Below are 16,569 nucleotides of genomic sequence, written 5' to 3' on the forward strand. Positions count from 1 at the left end.
ATAATAATAATAATAATAATAATAATAATATTGACTTGTGTTCATCTTTTGAAAAAAGTAAAGTTCATGTATCATGGACTTCCAAACATAACTCCTCCAGGTGAAGCCGCACAGACGGTAAACACTAACAACAAGGTTAAAATCACTGAATCATCTAGTACTGTCAGTGTGCGCGCTCCCGTGATCAGCCTGCAGTTCTCGGAATGCAGAATTCACCGTATCACCTGTGTCGGCGCTGTTCTGGGAGAAGCAAATCGTGACAGGCAGGCTAGCTGCGGCGGCGGACTGTAAACATGGCGGCGTGCACAGCTACAGGGCTGTGCCGAGCACCGCTGTACAACTAGTGAGGGAAGCGGAGACACCCCGAAAATGGAGACCGAAGAGGAGCAGCACATAACGACGCTCCTCTGCATGGGTTTCCCAGATCCTGACGTGATACGGAAAGCGCTCCGGCTGGCAAAGAATGACATCAACGAGGCAGTGGCGCTTCTAACGAACGAGAGCCCCGGACTCGGCTATGGATACGAGCCGATGGAGAGTGGGCCTTCCACCGGCTTGGGCTCCAGTGGGGACGGGGAAAACAGCGGGAGGACTGGGACTAGTGGGTTCGATCCCCCCCCAGCATACCACGACGTCGTGGAAGGCGAGGTAAGCGCAACACGCATCGGCTCCAGGAGCGAGTGAGGAAATACGGTCGGTTGTAAGTTGCAACAGAAAGTAGGCTCGCCCATTTAACTAGCTCAACTTAGCGGCTTCAAGGCTACATGCAGCAACCCCTAACGTGAGCTGTCAGGGAGAAAATGATCCACCAGTCCCACACAGACAGGACATGCTAGGACTTCATACTGATACAAAAAGAGCTCTTGGACAGTATGTTTAGGAACTTTACTGCTAAAGCTTAATGAGAAATTCAAATTTGCAAGCTAGCCTAGCTAGCTAGCTAGTAGCTTTTCTTGTAGCTAAGTTGGAGGGTGAAACCCGCCAGTAATTTGGAGCAGCAGCGAAAGCATCACTTTCACAGATGTTTAAAGGAAGCTCTGGTTTAAAATGGTTATTTGATTGTCATCTAGACTGTTGAAATGATTTGCATCGTATTATCTGCCTCTAACCAGGAGACTGTCTGACAGCTCGACCACTGTTAAGATTTTATTTCTCTCTAACTTGACTTTGAAGCGGTTTCGCAATATCTCTATAGCAAAGGTGCCATTTTGGTAATAGTTGTGTATAGATCCATATGTTCTTATGAGTGATCACTCTCATAGAAGCAGCAACTGGTTGCCAGTATAATACTTGCTTACGGGTCCTAACTTCGTCCAGCCCGCTGTGTTTATGTGCTGCGAAAGCTATGAAATCCTCCGGCCTCTCATAAAGCGCCCGTCAGCATAGCACAGTAGGATTGCTTTGACTGACCCCTAAAGCAGTACATAGCTGTGTTTCCTCTGCTGCCTGACCTTTGACCTGTTGCTCTGTCAGAAAACCTGTTGTGGAATGAGTATGCTTTTTCAAAGTCTGTGATTTCATAGGTTAGGAATCGGCAGCTAAGTGATTCTTGCAGATAATATTAAGGCGTTCAAGGAAAAAGTCTACTTTACATATTGATTATGACTTAAGATAGATTGATTTTATTTTTCTTTAGGTCTGACCTGCTAATTCCAATATGAAAAAATAATAATAATCTGCAGGAGGATATCTGTCAGTGATACTAGTCCAGAATCCATTGTAAAATGAACAAATTGCAAGAATATTCCCATTTATACATTAAATATGACCCTAATTTTTGTACGTTTTTATTATTATTATTATTATTATTATTATTAAGCTCAAAAAATGTCTTTTGCTTTCCTATTCCTAAACTAAGTCTGATTTAGCATCATCGCTCCTTTTAAAAATGTTACAAATTAAAGTTACTATCACAGTTACTAGAAATTGCCCTTATAACCAATCTGAATTGGGTGAACCAGTTGAAAATGAACAACTCTTGAATGAGTAAAAAATGTGAAACCCAACTGATCTAAGTTGGTCCAGATGGCTAAAATAAAATAATAATAATAATAAATTGTGAAATAGCCCTTTACCTCGCTGGCAAATCAGAAGCTAATTTCAGTATTGTGTTATATGTGAAACATACACATAATGAAACTCGGATTAATTACATAACAGCTGCAGGACGAACTTTGCAGAAACCCTTTCCATTTATCGTGTAGCGATTTAAAGCACGGCAGCCAGGTGAGGCATTAACCACCGGGCACATCAACAACCAAGGACTCTGTGACGACATATTAATTTTTCACAACACCTCTGGAGCAGAACTTCCTGACGGGAACTCATCAAAAGTCACTTCCGTGTGAGGTTTGAAGATGTGAAACGTTCTGCGTGTGCCATAACACAAAGGACGAACGCCATTAATTCCCCCCCTTCTCTTAGTTGCCGTGTTTATGTGTAACAGACCGGCGGTTGGTCTGTGGCCTCGTGTGTCGCTCCTAAATATAGTTCCTCCCTCGGCCGCTCCGACACACACACACACACACACACACACACACAAGCATGCTGCAGTTTTTGCGCAGAGTTCCCAAGAGGGCTGTGGACGCACGGTAACAGAGTGGGGCAGAGTTACCCGCTCGCCCCAGCACAACCACACACACTCACACACACATACACATTTTGCCTTCCACTCTGCTTATGTCTTCAGGTGTTACAAAAAAACACATATGTTGGTCACTTAGTTTCTGATTGGGATGTCATTTGTTGTTCCTGCTCAGACGTATCAGGTTTTCTTTGCCACATTTCTCCCATCGGATTTCCAACCGAACGTCTCTATTAACCGTGTCTTCCTGCTATTTCCACCTCTCATCCATCTGCTTGTCGTATATCTAATTTTCCTAGAAAGGGGAAAGGATGAAACACGATGCATCTCCGGTTGCATCCTCCTCCCTCCTGCTCCCTGCACTTCGCCTCCTCCTGTTAGACTTAAAGTGCGGCCTATCGCCTTACTGTCACGTGTTTGACGGCTTTTGATGCACGCGAGATCACACTGACCGCCGGGCACCGGGCCGGCAAGAGATTCTCGTGAGCGAATGTATTATGGACTTGGCGTTATTAGAGAAATTTAAAAATTGATATAATATGATCACAAGAAAGCGGCAATTGGTTCTTGATGCTGTTTCGTAGACATGAACAAACACAGATTGGCTCCCTAACCTTTAAAGTTATTTTCAAAATGCAAACAAAGCGTACTAAGCGGAATGTTATTCCTTTTTGCCGTTCTGCTTTTTATAAACTAACAACAATATAAAACAGGCTGATTTTAACCAATGAATTATCAGGATTATTTGTCATCGGTTGCTTTAAGCCACTTCGTCCATCAACATTTTTGGAAAGAACCTAACCTTAAACTTAGACAGAGATTTTAAAGAGATGCGGCAAAAGCAAATGAGGTGGATTAGCGGCTCTTGCTAACAACTGATGGTGTCATCCAAGACGTATTACTGTGAAATATCGTCTCTGCTGCCTTGATTCTGATCTGCTGGCATGTCGTGACAGTCATGTGTCTTGTCGCGCAAGTCTTCAGTCAGAGGCCTTTTCAGATTCATTGCAAGACTGACTGCTACTGAGAGATCCTTCCTTCAGATCCAGAGCTAAAAGAAATGTTAACGATTCTGAACCAGCCTCAGTAACTGTAGCATAAAGGTTATGCCTAAGGAGTTCACTGAATAATACGTTAGCCAGTATCTGGATATGTGTTCAGATTAGGCGGACTTGACCCAACTGCGTTGTACGGCATTAATATTTAAACTTGGTGAAGCCTGCAGGCAAAATAGGCCGTAATAGTCTTTGCTCATTTATAATGTAGCTGGAGATGAGCTCTGGGGGGGTTTGGTCGGGCGGGTGGGTCTGCAGATCAAATAAGTTACAGTTCAAACCTTCAGTAAGGGGACGGTTGCTCTCAGATACGACAATATGTATCTGACCTTATGAATATATTGGCAAACTTTTTGAGGTAAATGATTCAGTTTTGTTTTTTTCCAGCTAGGGCTAAATAATCTGTTCTCTTTCTGTGGATTTCTCCTTCATTTGCTCAGTTGTGGCAGATTAACATGTCAAGCTCCCTAATTAAATTCATGAAGATGGAGCAGAGATGAAGGGCAGATGCTACAGAGGCGATTTGTATTACCCTCGCATCTCGCAGAGGGCGGGTTGGACAGTCGTAAAACAGAAAGGACGAGCTCCGGGGGAGGAGGGGAGGGATAAAGTCACCTTCTGCATGTTGGTAATAAATTTGCCACGCCCGTCTGTCTGCAGCGAAGCAACGACGAGAACGGGAACTGCTCGGGAGGCAGCATGGAGTTCCCCACCACCAACCTGTACGAGCTGGAGAGCCGGGTCTTCACCGATCACTGGTCCATCCCCTACAAGAGAGAGGAGTCCCTGGGCAAGTGCCTCATCGCCTCCACCTGCCTTGCACGGCACGGTAAGAGAGCACTGGTCATCTCGTTTCACATTCCTAAGCACAAAACGTCGTGGCAGTGAGATGGTGTCGTTGGACCGCCGGGTGGTTTTTACCACATGCCGTTCCTGTGGACGCTCAGTCACACGGCTGACTGCGTATTCCGACCAAATATCTTCCTCTTCCAAGTTCAGATTCAGAGCGTTGAACCTCCCTCTCTCGTCAGGTCTGGCGGACGCCGATGAGAACTGCAAGCGGTTTGTGGATCGGTGCATGCCGGAGGCCTTCAAAAAGGTGAGCTGCGAAAGGAACGGAGCGACCGCCGGACCGGATGGGCTGAGCCGCTCGTCGACTTACTCTGTCTTCCCGTTTTTACGTCTCGCCAGCTGTTGACCAGCAGCGCCGTCCACAAGTGGGGGACGGAGATCCACGAGGGGATCTACAACATGCTGATGTTGCTGGTGGAGCTGGTGGCCGAGAGGGTGAAGCAGGACCCCGTCCCCGTCAACCTGATGGGGGTCCTGACCATGGTGGGCTGTCTCTCTGTGTCCAGGAGATTGTTTTACATGCAGGGAACATCTCTGTCCCACGCCCCCTGAACCTATCACGTTCTAACCACAAACTTCAATGTGTTACATTGGGATTTTATACCGTAGGTCAACACAAAGTGGTGGGGGAAAAAAGGAAAAATTGTTTTGAAAATATTTTTTTAAATATCTGTAAAAAAAAAATTTTTTTCTTTATATTGAGCCTCCTTTAATCTGATAACTATGAGGTAATGTTTGTAAAGTTCCACAGTAAAAAATGAAAAGCAATGTTTTAGTTTATTTAAGCCGTAATTTTTCAGTAATATTTTTACCATGTTATATGTGCCTTTTTAAATGTCAGAGCTCCAAAATAAATATCTAGCTTTCAAATATCTTGCTTGGAAACTAAAAACAATATGTATTTTCCAAACTAAACATTTAATTTCCAAACTAAATACTTGGTTTAGCTTGCTAAATATTTAGGTCCGAGCTAAATATTTAAGTTTGGGGGAATAAATATTTAGTTGGAAAATTAAATGTTTAGTTTGTAAATGAAATGTTTAGTTAGTGAAACTAATTATTGTGCTTGCAAACTAAATATTCAGTTTCCAACTAGCTTTCCAAACTCAGATTTATTTTCCCAAACTTAATATTTAGCTTGGACCTAAAGATTTAGCTCAGCTAGCGTAACATCTCCTTAGCAAGCGAAATATTTAGTTTGAAAATCACATTTTTAGTTCAGAAAATAAATATTTGCTTTCGAACTAAATATTTAGTTTGTAAACTACAGTAAATATTTAGTCTGAAAATGAAATACTTAGCTTGTGAATGAAATAATTAGTTTGGCAATATGAATAAAACGGTTAAAATATGACTTTGAAAAAAATGACCACCCATTTTATTTCTCTCCATGATGTGCTAAATAAATCAAAAAATATTGCTGTTAAATTTTTGCTATGGAGCTGTAGATGTACGATGTCACCGTAAAGAATCGGCAAGGAGTCTTGTTTGCATTACTGCTGTAGATGCCAAATGTCATCCCACAGTGTCTTTTTTTGTTTTCTTTGTGAGCAGGCCCTGAACCCCGACAACGAGTACCACTTTAAGAACCGAATGAAGTCATGTCAGAGGAACTGGGCCGAAGTTTTTGGAGACGAGGCCAACATATTTGCAGTCTCTCCCAGCAACACCTACCAGAAAGTAAGGGACGCTCTTCTTTTCTGTCACCATTTACTGCAGGGTTTACCCAGAAGCACCGGCATGTGTGCGAAGTTGGCCGAATATTTATACACCAGTTTCCTTATGAGTCTCTGTTTTTCATCCTCGGTGATGAGTAGCTGAGCCAATAAGCTCATGAAAACACGCGACTGACGCACAACAGCTGTCAGCAACACGACCGTCTGTCAGAGTTTGCGCTGTCATTGTTGAATTGAAAGCATGATTTGTTTTCTCTTTCAGGAGCCCCACGGTTGGCTGGTTGACTTAGTGAATCGAGTGAGTGATAAATTGTCCATGTCAAATTGTCCATGTTTATAAATGATACATTTTTGCAATACTTTTACTTCATTTCTTTGTTTGTTTTTTTGTTTTTTCCCCTCTTTTTTATTTTTGTGGTGAAGTTTGGAGAGTTAGGAGGATTCGCTGCCATCCAGACTAAACTCAGCTCAGAGGAGATCGAGATCGCTGTAAGAATATCCCTTCCTTTCATTTCTTTCCATTAGGGCTGGGCGATAAATCGTTTTAGTCCAAGTTTTGGTTTTTGAAGATTTCCTTTTTTCAGGGAAATCTGGATTTGTTTTTTTTTCACCAATATACTCATCGGTTTTTTCCATAGTTCAGAGTGATGTCAATACACCCAAAGGCTGCCATCTTGTTTGACAAACATGTTTTGCAACTTCAATTTATTTGGATTTTGAATTCAGGTCAACTCTACAACAAAATTTAAGGGTCAAGCTAAGATTGAAGACATAATGTTACAAGAGTACAGTCATATTAATACAAGACTAAAGTTGTAATAACAGGAGATCGAAGTAGTAATTTTATTAGAACTCCAAAAAAAAAAAAAGAACTTTTTTTCCTCACCAGAGCGACTTTTTTCTAGTTATTTTAAGCCATTGTTCTGGAAAACTTTTGTTTTCATTCTGCTAATGTTATGCCTTGTGAGTAAACAAAAATTCTCATATCCCGACCCGATACTTTTTGAAAATATTTTCTGTAATTTGTAATTTCTCTTTTTAATGAAAAGAAAAGCAAAATAAAATTTATTAAAGCAAGAAATTGTATCTGGTTTAATATATAATTTTTAAACCATATCGCCCAGCCCTACTTTGCATACTGTAATACCTCAAATAGTTGCACATTTCATGCATGCAGAGCGACAGACTTTGATGGAGTCTATAACAGCTTAAAAGGTCGCCATGTCTCCCCCCCTCCTCCGCTCTCAGCTGCAGGGGGCTGAATGTGCCTCTTCTGCCTCCCTCCCAGTAACGCTCTCTTGCTCTGACATCCTCCCGCTGTGTGACGCTTGAAATGCCCGGTTGTTTTACATGTTTCTGAAAGCATCCTTGTGCGGATGCTTCCTTCACCAGAACCTGGCCGGAACCGCAGCAGTTTGCATAGCAATTGACTCAGACGCTCGGCATGTTAACAAGGCTAAAGGCTCAACGCGGACTAATTTGACACTCTTAAGCAGTGGTGAGAGCTCAGGAGTATCTGCGAGCGTTAGCCATTGAATGCTTAACCTACTCCAAAGACGGCAGAGACTGAAAGAGAAAGGAGGAAAGATAACGGGAGAAGAGCTCCCTCCTCTTCTGACTCCCAGAGGTGGCTCATTAATCTGTCCGCTTTGAGGAGGAAGTCGAGTGGGATGGAGGGTCGGGGTCATTGAGGACAAGGAGCTGCTTACATTATGATTACAAAGGATTTCTTTAAAAGGACAAACAGAAACTAATCACTATGCTTTTGTGACTAAACACTGACAGAGTGAATGATATCTAGAAGAAAAATCTTTAAATGTTTGACTTGTTGGTTGGTTTAATCGACATGAAATTCACAGTGTGGTCTTTACTGTGTGTGCAACCACATGCTTACAGTACATCACTCTTTGAGGAAGCCATAATATTTTAGGGTGTTTTCACAGCTGTTAGACTTGGTTTGATTGGGGACCAAAATTGCAACACTTGTTACATTTTTAGCTGGTGCAGTTCACTTTCACGCCGGATTATGTCATGTGGCGCTGCATCAAGAACCACTGAAGAAAACGACACGAAAACCTCCGAAGAGGACACTGAGCGCATTTCCTTATAAAATGTCAACTAAAAGGAAGTAGCTTCAAATTTAGTGGTTGTCGGATTTTTCTTTTGTCTTTGGTAAAAGACCTCGAGCTAATTTCCCGCGAGCGTATTTATTTTTGGGTTGTATTTACCCAGAATGCCCTGCACTATAGTCCACTTCCGGCTTGTAGAGCGGTCTCTGGTCAGCTCGACTTTTATAAGCGCGCGTCTAGCGCTCTCGCGAGAAATAACCGAGTGTTATTTTAGCTTTAGCACATTTACCAAGGACAAAGGAGAAATCCTGCAACCGCAATAATCTGATGCTAATCCATTTTTATTTGCGTTTCGTGAAGGAGGAAGGAAGTTGCGCTCATGTCTTCAGAGGTTTTCTTGTCGTTTCCTTCAGTGGTTGTTTTTGCAGCGCCACTACAGGCGAGGATGTGAACAGTTTTTTTTTTCTCAAAGGGTTTGGTTTGTTTGACACAGTGCGTCGTAAAAGCGAACCGCAACAACTGAAAATGTAAAAAAAAAAGTTGGAATTTAGGACTCCAATCGAACCCAGTCTACCGGACTACCAGGTGTGAAACCACAAGATAAAAATCCAGTTTCAACTTTAGGCCTTCGTATTTATTTGAGGTAGAATATTTGCTGTTTGTGGTTTTTATAAGTGTCTCGCAGAGGATTGAGAAGCACAGCTTATGTTGTTGCTGTTATAAAACCTTAAATGTAGCTGAACTGCAGGTGGTATTGATGAGTTGATCTGCTTATTGATTTGTGTGTGTTTGATATCCCCTCTGTTTCTTTCCACCTGTGTGCTCAGTGTGTATCAGCCCTGGTCCAGCCCCTTGGTGTTTGTGCGGAATATTTAAACTCCAGCCTCGTCCAGGTGAGCTAATATGTACTCTGTATTCTCACAATGAATGCTATCACATAGTTGCAACAAAGTTAAAATACTTCTTAGACTTGAATGGTTAAATAAAAGGAAATATTAGAAATACACTCACTCACACATAGTGTGTGGACTATTAGATTTTTCTATTTCTTCTTTTGATTAGTTTGCCTCCTGCTAGTATAAATTTCTACTGTTGTTTTTTTTTTATTCTACTCGTTGCTTAATGTGACCCATGAGTCCCATTCTGAATTCATTTCTATTCTGATTTGCTGCATCCGCTTGCTCCTTGACCCTGAACACAGATAAACAAAGTCGCTTGTTCTTGTTTTTGCGTAGCCCATGCTCGATCCAGTCATCCACAAGACCATCACATATGTGCAGAACCTGGAGGAAAAGGACCTGAAGGACAAGGTAGTGTTTTTACGAACCGTGTTGTGTTGGCTGCTGCAACTGCAGTGAGGAAAAGGTCACCAAGACAACCATAAACTAAGATGGTTTATTTAAAAAAAATAATAATAAAAAAATCTCACGGATTGGTCAAATTCTTTCTAACCCCAGCGTCTAGTGAGCATCCCTGACCTGCTGTCGGCCATCAAGCTGCTGTGCATGAGGTTCCAGAGGGAACTGGTCGCCGTGGTGGACGACCTGCGGCTGGACACGCTGCTGAGAATGCTCAAAACTCCCCACTTCTCTACCAAAATGAACTCCTTAAAAGAAGTCAGTTTCCTTAGAGTTTGAAGTGCTGATGCATCTTGTTTCAGTGCCTTTTTTTTTTTTTTAAGTGTTGTATCAAACTTTCTTTTAATTTCATCTGGTAGGTGACCAAGTTAATAGAAGAAAGTACAGTGTCAAAAACAGTGAAAAACGCCATCGACACAGATAAACTTCTCGACTGGCTCGTGGAGAACTCGGTCCTGTCGATAGCGCTGGAAGGTAAGAGGTCGCCCCTGAAAACCTGTCAGGAATATGACTTCAGCCGTTTGAAACACGATGATGTTTTGATGGTTCATGTTTGATTCTTGCTGCTTTAGGTAACATTGATCAGGCTCAGTACTGTGAGAGGATAAAGGGAATCATCGAGCTGCTCGGGAGTAAGCTGTCCCTGGATGAACTCACCAAGATCTGGAGAATACAGGTTAGAAATGACAGTCTTGGTTCTTTTTGGTTTGCAAGACTTGTAAGAGATCTGAAATAAGTGGTAGAAATGCATCACCCTGGAGTTCATGGATGTTTGTTTTTTGTTTTGTTTTTTTATTAAGATTTACAATAAACACTCTTTTATGATTAATAACCACCTCTAGAGGTTAGCCATGTGGTATATCTTCAGTCATAGTGATGCATCAGAGGATTTTGGGGTGTTTAAATAAATCAGAAAAGCTGCATAGGTGGTGCAGTCACTTTTATACGGTACCAAAAGTGTAGGGAAACATATACAATATATATAATATCAGTAAATATTGGTTATCGATATAGCAGCATCATTATCGGATATCGATATCAGGCCAGGTTCTCATCTCGGTGCATCCCTACATATAACTTGATGCTTGAATGACGCTGGAATTCATAAAGATGCCTATTTCCAGAAATATAACCAAGATAAATATATGCATTTTTTTTCTATTTGTATTTTTTTCTTTTTCAGGCCGGTCAGTCCTCAACGGTGATAGAGAACATCCACACAATAATCGCTGCTGCCGCCGTGAAGTTCAGCTTCGACCAGCTCACCCACCTCTTCGTCCTCATACAGAAGGTCGGTGCTGATCGCATGTCTTGGACTAAAAAGTGTCTCTTAAGTGTGCGTTTCCTTACAACCGATACAACCAATCACTTTGTGTGTTTTTTTTTTTTTTTTTATAGAGCTGGGAGGTGGAGAGCGACCGCGTTCGGCAAAAGCTGCTTAGTTTGATCGGGAGAATAGGCAGAGAAGCTCGCTCAGAAACGACTACAGGAAAGGTGTGGAGAATTTCCCCTGAGTAAGCTGCTGGTGTTTTGTTGAGTCTCAAGCATGTTGTGTTTTTTCTCTTTTTTTTTTCTTTTTGGTGTGTAGGTGCTAGAGGTGCTGTGGGAACTGGCTCACCTCCCCACCCTGCCCACCAGTCTGGTTCAGCAGGCCCTGGAGGAACACCTGGGGATCCTCAGTGACGCCTACGCCGTCAAGGAGACCGTGAAACGCAGCTACATCATTAAATGTATCGAAGACATCAAGAAGGTGAGACACGGATGTGAAACATTCTGACTTCTGGGTTATTTATTCTCCCTCACAGTTTCCTCTATTGTGACGTTTTAAAGTTGGTGTGTCAGTGCTGGTTGTGCATCATCACCCTTTTAACTGTGGCTCACATCCAGACTGTTTGTGTTTTTAAAGACAAAAGATTTTTAAAGTGTTTTAGTCTGCAGCATTAAGCAGGAATAGTCACACAGTTGTGTGAATTATTAGCACCTTTACAGTTATTAGTGATTTGTATGGAAACATGAATCCTTAATGCTGGCACTGGCTTATAAAGCAGTTTAATGGATGTTTTGACTATATTAGATTTTAGGGCTGCAGCTAACGATTATTTTAGTAATCAGTGATCATTATTATGATCGACTGATTAATCAAGTAAAAAAAGGCACATTTTTAAAGATTTTTCATTTAAGCTTTTTTATAAAATATTAGAAACACATTAAAAGATGCAAATAAACAAATCATTTAATTTCTTTTTTAAAATAAGAGAATAATAATTATTTTGTGAACTTCAATAACACATCATTCCTTTAACGTATGCTTGATGATTTTCTGAATCATTTGATTAATAATTTGATAGCAAAAGGTGCTTAATAGGGATTTTTTTTGCAGGATTTGAATTATCCCACTTGAGTAATTCCAAGTCAGACATTTTACAAGTGTTGTTTTATTATGTCTGAATGCAAAATGTTTACATTTTCATACAATTTTGGCTTAATGACGGCTCTGAATGTGTTGTTATTGTAGTAAAATGGCCTTGTTTAATCTGTGTACTCTACAGATGTTTAATCGATAACTGAATTAGTTGACAATTATTTCCATTAATTGATTAATCACGATTCATCCAATTAATTGTTTCAGCCATGTTACATTTGTGAGATTTTAAGATCGACTCCCAGTTTGCACTGTCAAGATACACTTTGTTTGTGAGAAATAATAACTTATCCCCTCGTTATACTGCATTCTAACAAAATAATTAATGTATTTTACCAAATTTTGTAGCGAATCATAACAGCAGCGCGCTCTTTCTCACCTGCAGCCACCGTTTTTGTGCGAGCCACAAACTCCACGCTACACATGCAGTGTTTTTTTTCTTTTCCGACACGCTTCAGTCATCATCTCACCGTAGCTGCATGTGCTGGCTTGATACGGCTCATGTTTTGTGTGTGTGTGTGTGTGTGTGTGCGTGTGTGTGTGTGTTAAACGCCCGACTGTAAATAAAATGTATGTCTCCAGCATCACACTCAGGAGGACGATAAAGGCAGCAACACTCAAAGCTCATTTCATACTTGGCACAAGAAGATATCTAACTCATTGGCTAAAGTAAGAGCGTAATCCCATTTAATTTATGTTCCCACTAATCTGGCTGATTCCTGCCTACCGTCCAATCACGGAGAAGGGTTCTTTCACACAAGGGCTCCTTTGGTCACAGGTTCGATTGTGTTACAGGTGATTGCAGCTTGAGGTAATTTAACCAGGTGTGCACTGATCTTTTACTCGCTCAACTAAATTGGCTTTGGCACTTACTAATGATTACACACTCTGGGTTGATCGGGTTCTGGGTGAGAGCCGTCTGTGTGATTAATCCGTTTTGGGGGTTTTTTCCAAGCGGGTGGGTTTTTTTGTGGACGTATTAAACCTCTGGTAAACGTGTTTAAAAATACAAGAACCTTGAAGTTATTTCATCTTTTATTGCAGAACGTGCTTTTCACTGGAAAATATAGAGAAGTGGAAGGCTGCACAATATTGGGAAAGCATAAAATTACTACACAATGTTGCATTTATTGTGAGTGTAATAATGCTCCAGTCCTGCCTCCTGTCTCACCCGCAGCTTTTCCATTGAATTTCTGTGTTGACCAGATCTGACTTACTGTATTTTCCGGACTAGACGTCGCTCCAGAGTATAAGTCACATGAAGAGTCAGAGTCATTAAGTTTAGAAAACTCCACGTGCTTTCATTTGTGACTGTAAGACAGGAAAAGATGTCCAGTCGTCATGGAGATGGTGTTTGAATTATTAATTTGACAGTGGAGTTTTGGTGGAGAGTTGATGTCTCCTGACTTCTGAAGATCAACAGACACGTTCCTTAGGTGAACGTTTTTCTTGTCTTTCCTATTTTGAATAGTATCTAAGAGAAAACGGCCTCCGTGAAATGTCAGGTTTTTTTCCCCCCACGCAGAAACATGGCGTCGGTGATTAGTTGTTAAAATATTTTTAGACTTCTTAAGTTGCCACAAAGTGAAGCAGTAGTTTGTTAGCGCTGACGTTTATTTCTTAACTTGGGATTTTTCTTCTTTCCATTCAATAAACGCATTGAAGTTAAAGGCGAGAGGCAACTAAATTCTTCACAGTGAGTCAATGCTGCTGCAATAAAACCTGAATCTACATGTTTACTTTGGGTGGCAGTAACTGTGGAGGATACTTTGTGCTCATTCAAAAAGTAATCCAATCAGAATGGGAAAAACCGATTTAAATCTTAGTGCTTTGTATCCGTGGCTCTGATTTCTATTCTATTTTTTAAAATTATTTTACAAGCTTCAAAGGTGGCAAGTCCGACCTGAAGCGCGGACGGAAAATGAAACGTGATTGCGGTCGCCGGGGTTTTCATAGGTGGTGCCTGTCGTTCTGCATGTGTGTTTACAGGCTTCTCAGCAGAGCACTCCCCAAACCGTCTGGGTCGTCCCCGCTCTGCGGCAGCTGCACGAAATCACCCGCTCCTTCATCAAACAGACTTACCAGAAACAAGACAAGGTACCGTAGCGCAGCGCCGCCTCACCCGCGTCGCGCCGTGAGGCGGCGCCGTTGTGACCGTTGTCTGCCTCGCCACAGAGCATCATCCAGGACCTGAAGAAGAACTTCGAGATTGTCAAACTGATCACGGGATCTCTGGTGTGCTGCCACCGACTCGCCGTGAGCGCGTCGGGGAACAACGGCCTGTCCGCTTCCACCCTGGTGGACGGCAGATACACCTACCAGGAGGTCAGCGTTGGGTTTTATTCGCTTTTTCAGCTTTCTGAAAACGTATTCTTAATTTTTTTTTCAAAATGTGTGTCCAGTACCTGGACAGCCACCTGCGGTTCCTGGCGTTCTTCCTTCAGGAGGCCAGCCTGTACCTGGTCTGGAACAGAGCCAAGGAGCTCTGGGAGTGCCTGGTCTCGGGTCCGGATGTTTGTGAGCTTGACCGTGAGGTATGAAGAAGGGAAACCCTGTGCTCAGCTGTTTGTCATGTCGGGCACCTGTTTTTTTGTTTGTTTGTTTGTTTTTTTCCTTTGTTCAGTGTTTGCTCTGGAGGAATGCTGTAAAACATTAGCCATTTACTCACTCGCATCTCCTTCGTAAGGCAGAGGAAATGGATCAGAAACGTGCTCATTGCAAACGTAGACTAAATATTTATACAGAGATGAATGAAAATTCCTCTACAGGATCTGAAAAATCAGGATTTCCGGAGATCCTTAAAAACTCTTAAATACATGTATCTAAAATTAAGGCCTTAAAAGTCTAAAATTCTTTTTAAGGCGTTAAATAAGTTAATCAAAAATTGTAAATTTTGTCATGGCGGGACTATTTAGTCATGTATTCTGTGCATTGTTTCTCATGTGAGTTTTCACACACAGACGTCTTCATGGCCTTCTGTGACTCACTGCTACCTGTTGTTAGCTACAAGTGTATGTAGCTAACAACTGTTAGCTACACATTGAGATATAGGTCTGAAATTCCATTCATGACGGTCTTAAAAAGTCTTAAAATTGAGTTGGTGAAACCCTGAAAATAAAATCTTATTTTTTAATGGATACTGTGTGGAAAACCTGCTATAGACATCATATTATCATTATCCTTATTATCATTTTTTTTGTACCTCCAGTTGTGTTTTGAGTGGTTCACCAAAGGACAGCATGACCTGGAGAGCGATGTTCAGCAGCAGCTCTTCAAGGAGAAGATTTTGAAACTGGAGCCCTATGAGATCACTATGAACGGTGAGAGGCTCAACAGCGACCCCTACAGCTCTGAAACACCCACGGCAGGAAGTTGACCTGTTTGTGTCTCGCCTCAGGGTTCGGCCTGTTTAAGACCTTCTTCGAGAATGTGAATCTGTGTGACCATCGTCTGAAGCGCCAGGGAACCCAGCTGGTCAGTCCTCACTTCGCTTTTTCTTTTCTTCTCTTCTGTTAATTTAAGTCTAATTATGATATTCGTTAATATTTATTGTATCATTTCTTCTAAAAATGAAATAAATAAAGTGTGTGGAGCGCCTCGACCTGGCAGGGATGGATTTTATTTGGCGCATCGCCATGGAAACGCCGGACGAAGAGATAGCCAACGAAGCGATCCAACTGATAATCACTTACAGCTATACCAACCTCAATCCAAAAATGAAGAAGGTCAGTGTGTCGTCCGCTTTTTCCCCGTCAGTATAAACTGACAGAGAAAGAGCATAGTTACTAAAACAGGCGCGTTGAAAATAAGGCAAAGATTGGAAATTGATTTTAACTTGCATCTCATCGCTTATCAACTTTTCCACCTTCCAGGATTCTGTCTCTTTGCACAAGAAGTTCATTGCTGATTGTTACAAGCGGCTAGAGGTAAGCCCTGAAAATCGTAACGAGTTTTTAGAATCGTTAGAAATCAAAACCCAACGGAACGTTTCTACTTTTTCTCTTTCTTTTTTTTTCTTTTTTTCTTTTACCCCAGGCCGCAAGCTCGGCCCTGGGCGGGCCCACTCTAACCCATGCTGTTACCAAGGCAACAAAGATGCTGACAGCCACTGCCATGCCAACGGTAGCCACGTCTGTACAATCACCTTCCAGGTACAGAGGGGGGTTTGGGTAAGAGCATAGCTACTTAACCTACTAAAACATCAATCTCTTTCTTTTGTTTTGTTTATGTGATGATAAAATGAAGCCACTGTTTTTAACGTTAGATACTCGTTTAAGTGTTACTGAGCTGCTTTTGTGTTTGTTGACTCCTAGATCCACAAAGCTGGTGATAATTGAAAGACTGCTGTTATTGGCTGAGCGCTATGTCATCACTATAGAGGTATGCAGGGAAGCATAAATGTGTTACAGCAAAGGAGCTTTGTTTTTTTTTTTTTGTTTGAGATTTCAATATTTGTTTTCTACATTCTGCTTCTTTGACAATGCTAACTACTCCAACTTCGCTAATTGCTAATATGAGATGCAAAATCCCGTTTTGATTTCCATTTTAAAGTT

General features: G+C 41.7%; 1 protein-coding gene across 6 annotated transcripts in view; it reads left to right on the forward strand.

The window, feature by feature from the left end:
* The first annotated feature begins 227 nt into the window (after positions 1–227).
* usp24 (ubiquitin specific peptidase 24) overlaps positions 228–16,569 on the forward strand; it is a 46,357-nt gene continuing 30,015 nt past the window's right edge. The window contains exons 1-25 of one of the 6 annotated variants that reach the window (XM_007550602.2): positions 228–648; positions 4,300–4,468; positions 4,671–4,738; positions 4,831–4,974; positions 6,046–6,171; positions 6,430–6,465; positions 6,591–6,656; positions 9,064–9,129; positions 9,472–9,546; positions 9,694–9,852; positions 9,954–10,068; positions 10,167–10,270; positions 10,778–10,885; positions 10,993–11,088; positions 11,183–11,344; positions 12,599–12,685; positions 14,006–14,113; positions 14,192–14,341; positions 14,419–14,550; positions 15,225–15,336; positions 15,414–15,490; positions 15,601–15,741; positions 15,889–15,942; positions 16,052–16,185; positions 16,330–16,396. In XM_007550602.2, coding sequence (XP_007550664.1) covers positions 370–648; positions 4,300–4,468; positions 4,671–4,738; positions 4,831–4,974; positions 6,046–6,171; positions 6,430–6,465; positions 6,591–6,656; positions 9,064–9,129; positions 9,472–9,546; positions 9,694–9,852; positions 9,954–10,068; positions 10,167–10,270; positions 10,778–10,885; positions 10,993–11,088; positions 11,183–11,344; positions 12,599–12,685; positions 14,006–14,113; positions 14,192–14,341; positions 14,419–14,550; positions 15,225–15,336; positions 15,414–15,490; positions 15,601–15,741; positions 15,889–15,942; positions 16,052–16,185; positions 16,330–16,396 — 2,835 coding nt within the window. In that variant the 5' untranslated portion in view covers positions 228–369. The remainder of the gene's footprint in view (positions 649–4,299; positions 4,469–4,670; positions 4,739–4,830; positions 4,975–6,045; positions 6,172–6,429; positions 6,466–6,590; positions 6,657–9,063; positions 9,130–9,471; positions 9,547–9,693; positions 9,853–9,953; positions 10,069–10,166; positions 10,271–10,777; positions 10,886–10,992; positions 11,089–11,182; positions 11,345–12,598; positions 12,686–14,005; positions 14,114–14,191; positions 14,342–14,418; positions 14,551–15,224; positions 15,337–15,413; positions 15,491–15,600; positions 15,742–15,888; positions 15,943–16,051; positions 16,186–16,329; positions 16,397–16,569) is intronic. The other 5 variants (XM_007550603.2, XM_007550608.2, XM_007550609.2 and 2 more) reach the window with 5 other exon arrangements.

This window comes from Poecilia formosa, unplaced genomic scaffold (assembly GCF_000485575.1).
Source record: "Poecilia formosa unplaced genomic scaffold, Poecilia_formosa-5.1.2 Scaffold37, whole genome shotgun sequence".
In the NCBI taxonomy this organism is placed as follows: Eukaryota; Metazoa; Chordata; class Actinopteri; order Cyprinodontiformes; family Poeciliidae; genus Poecilia; species Poecilia formosa.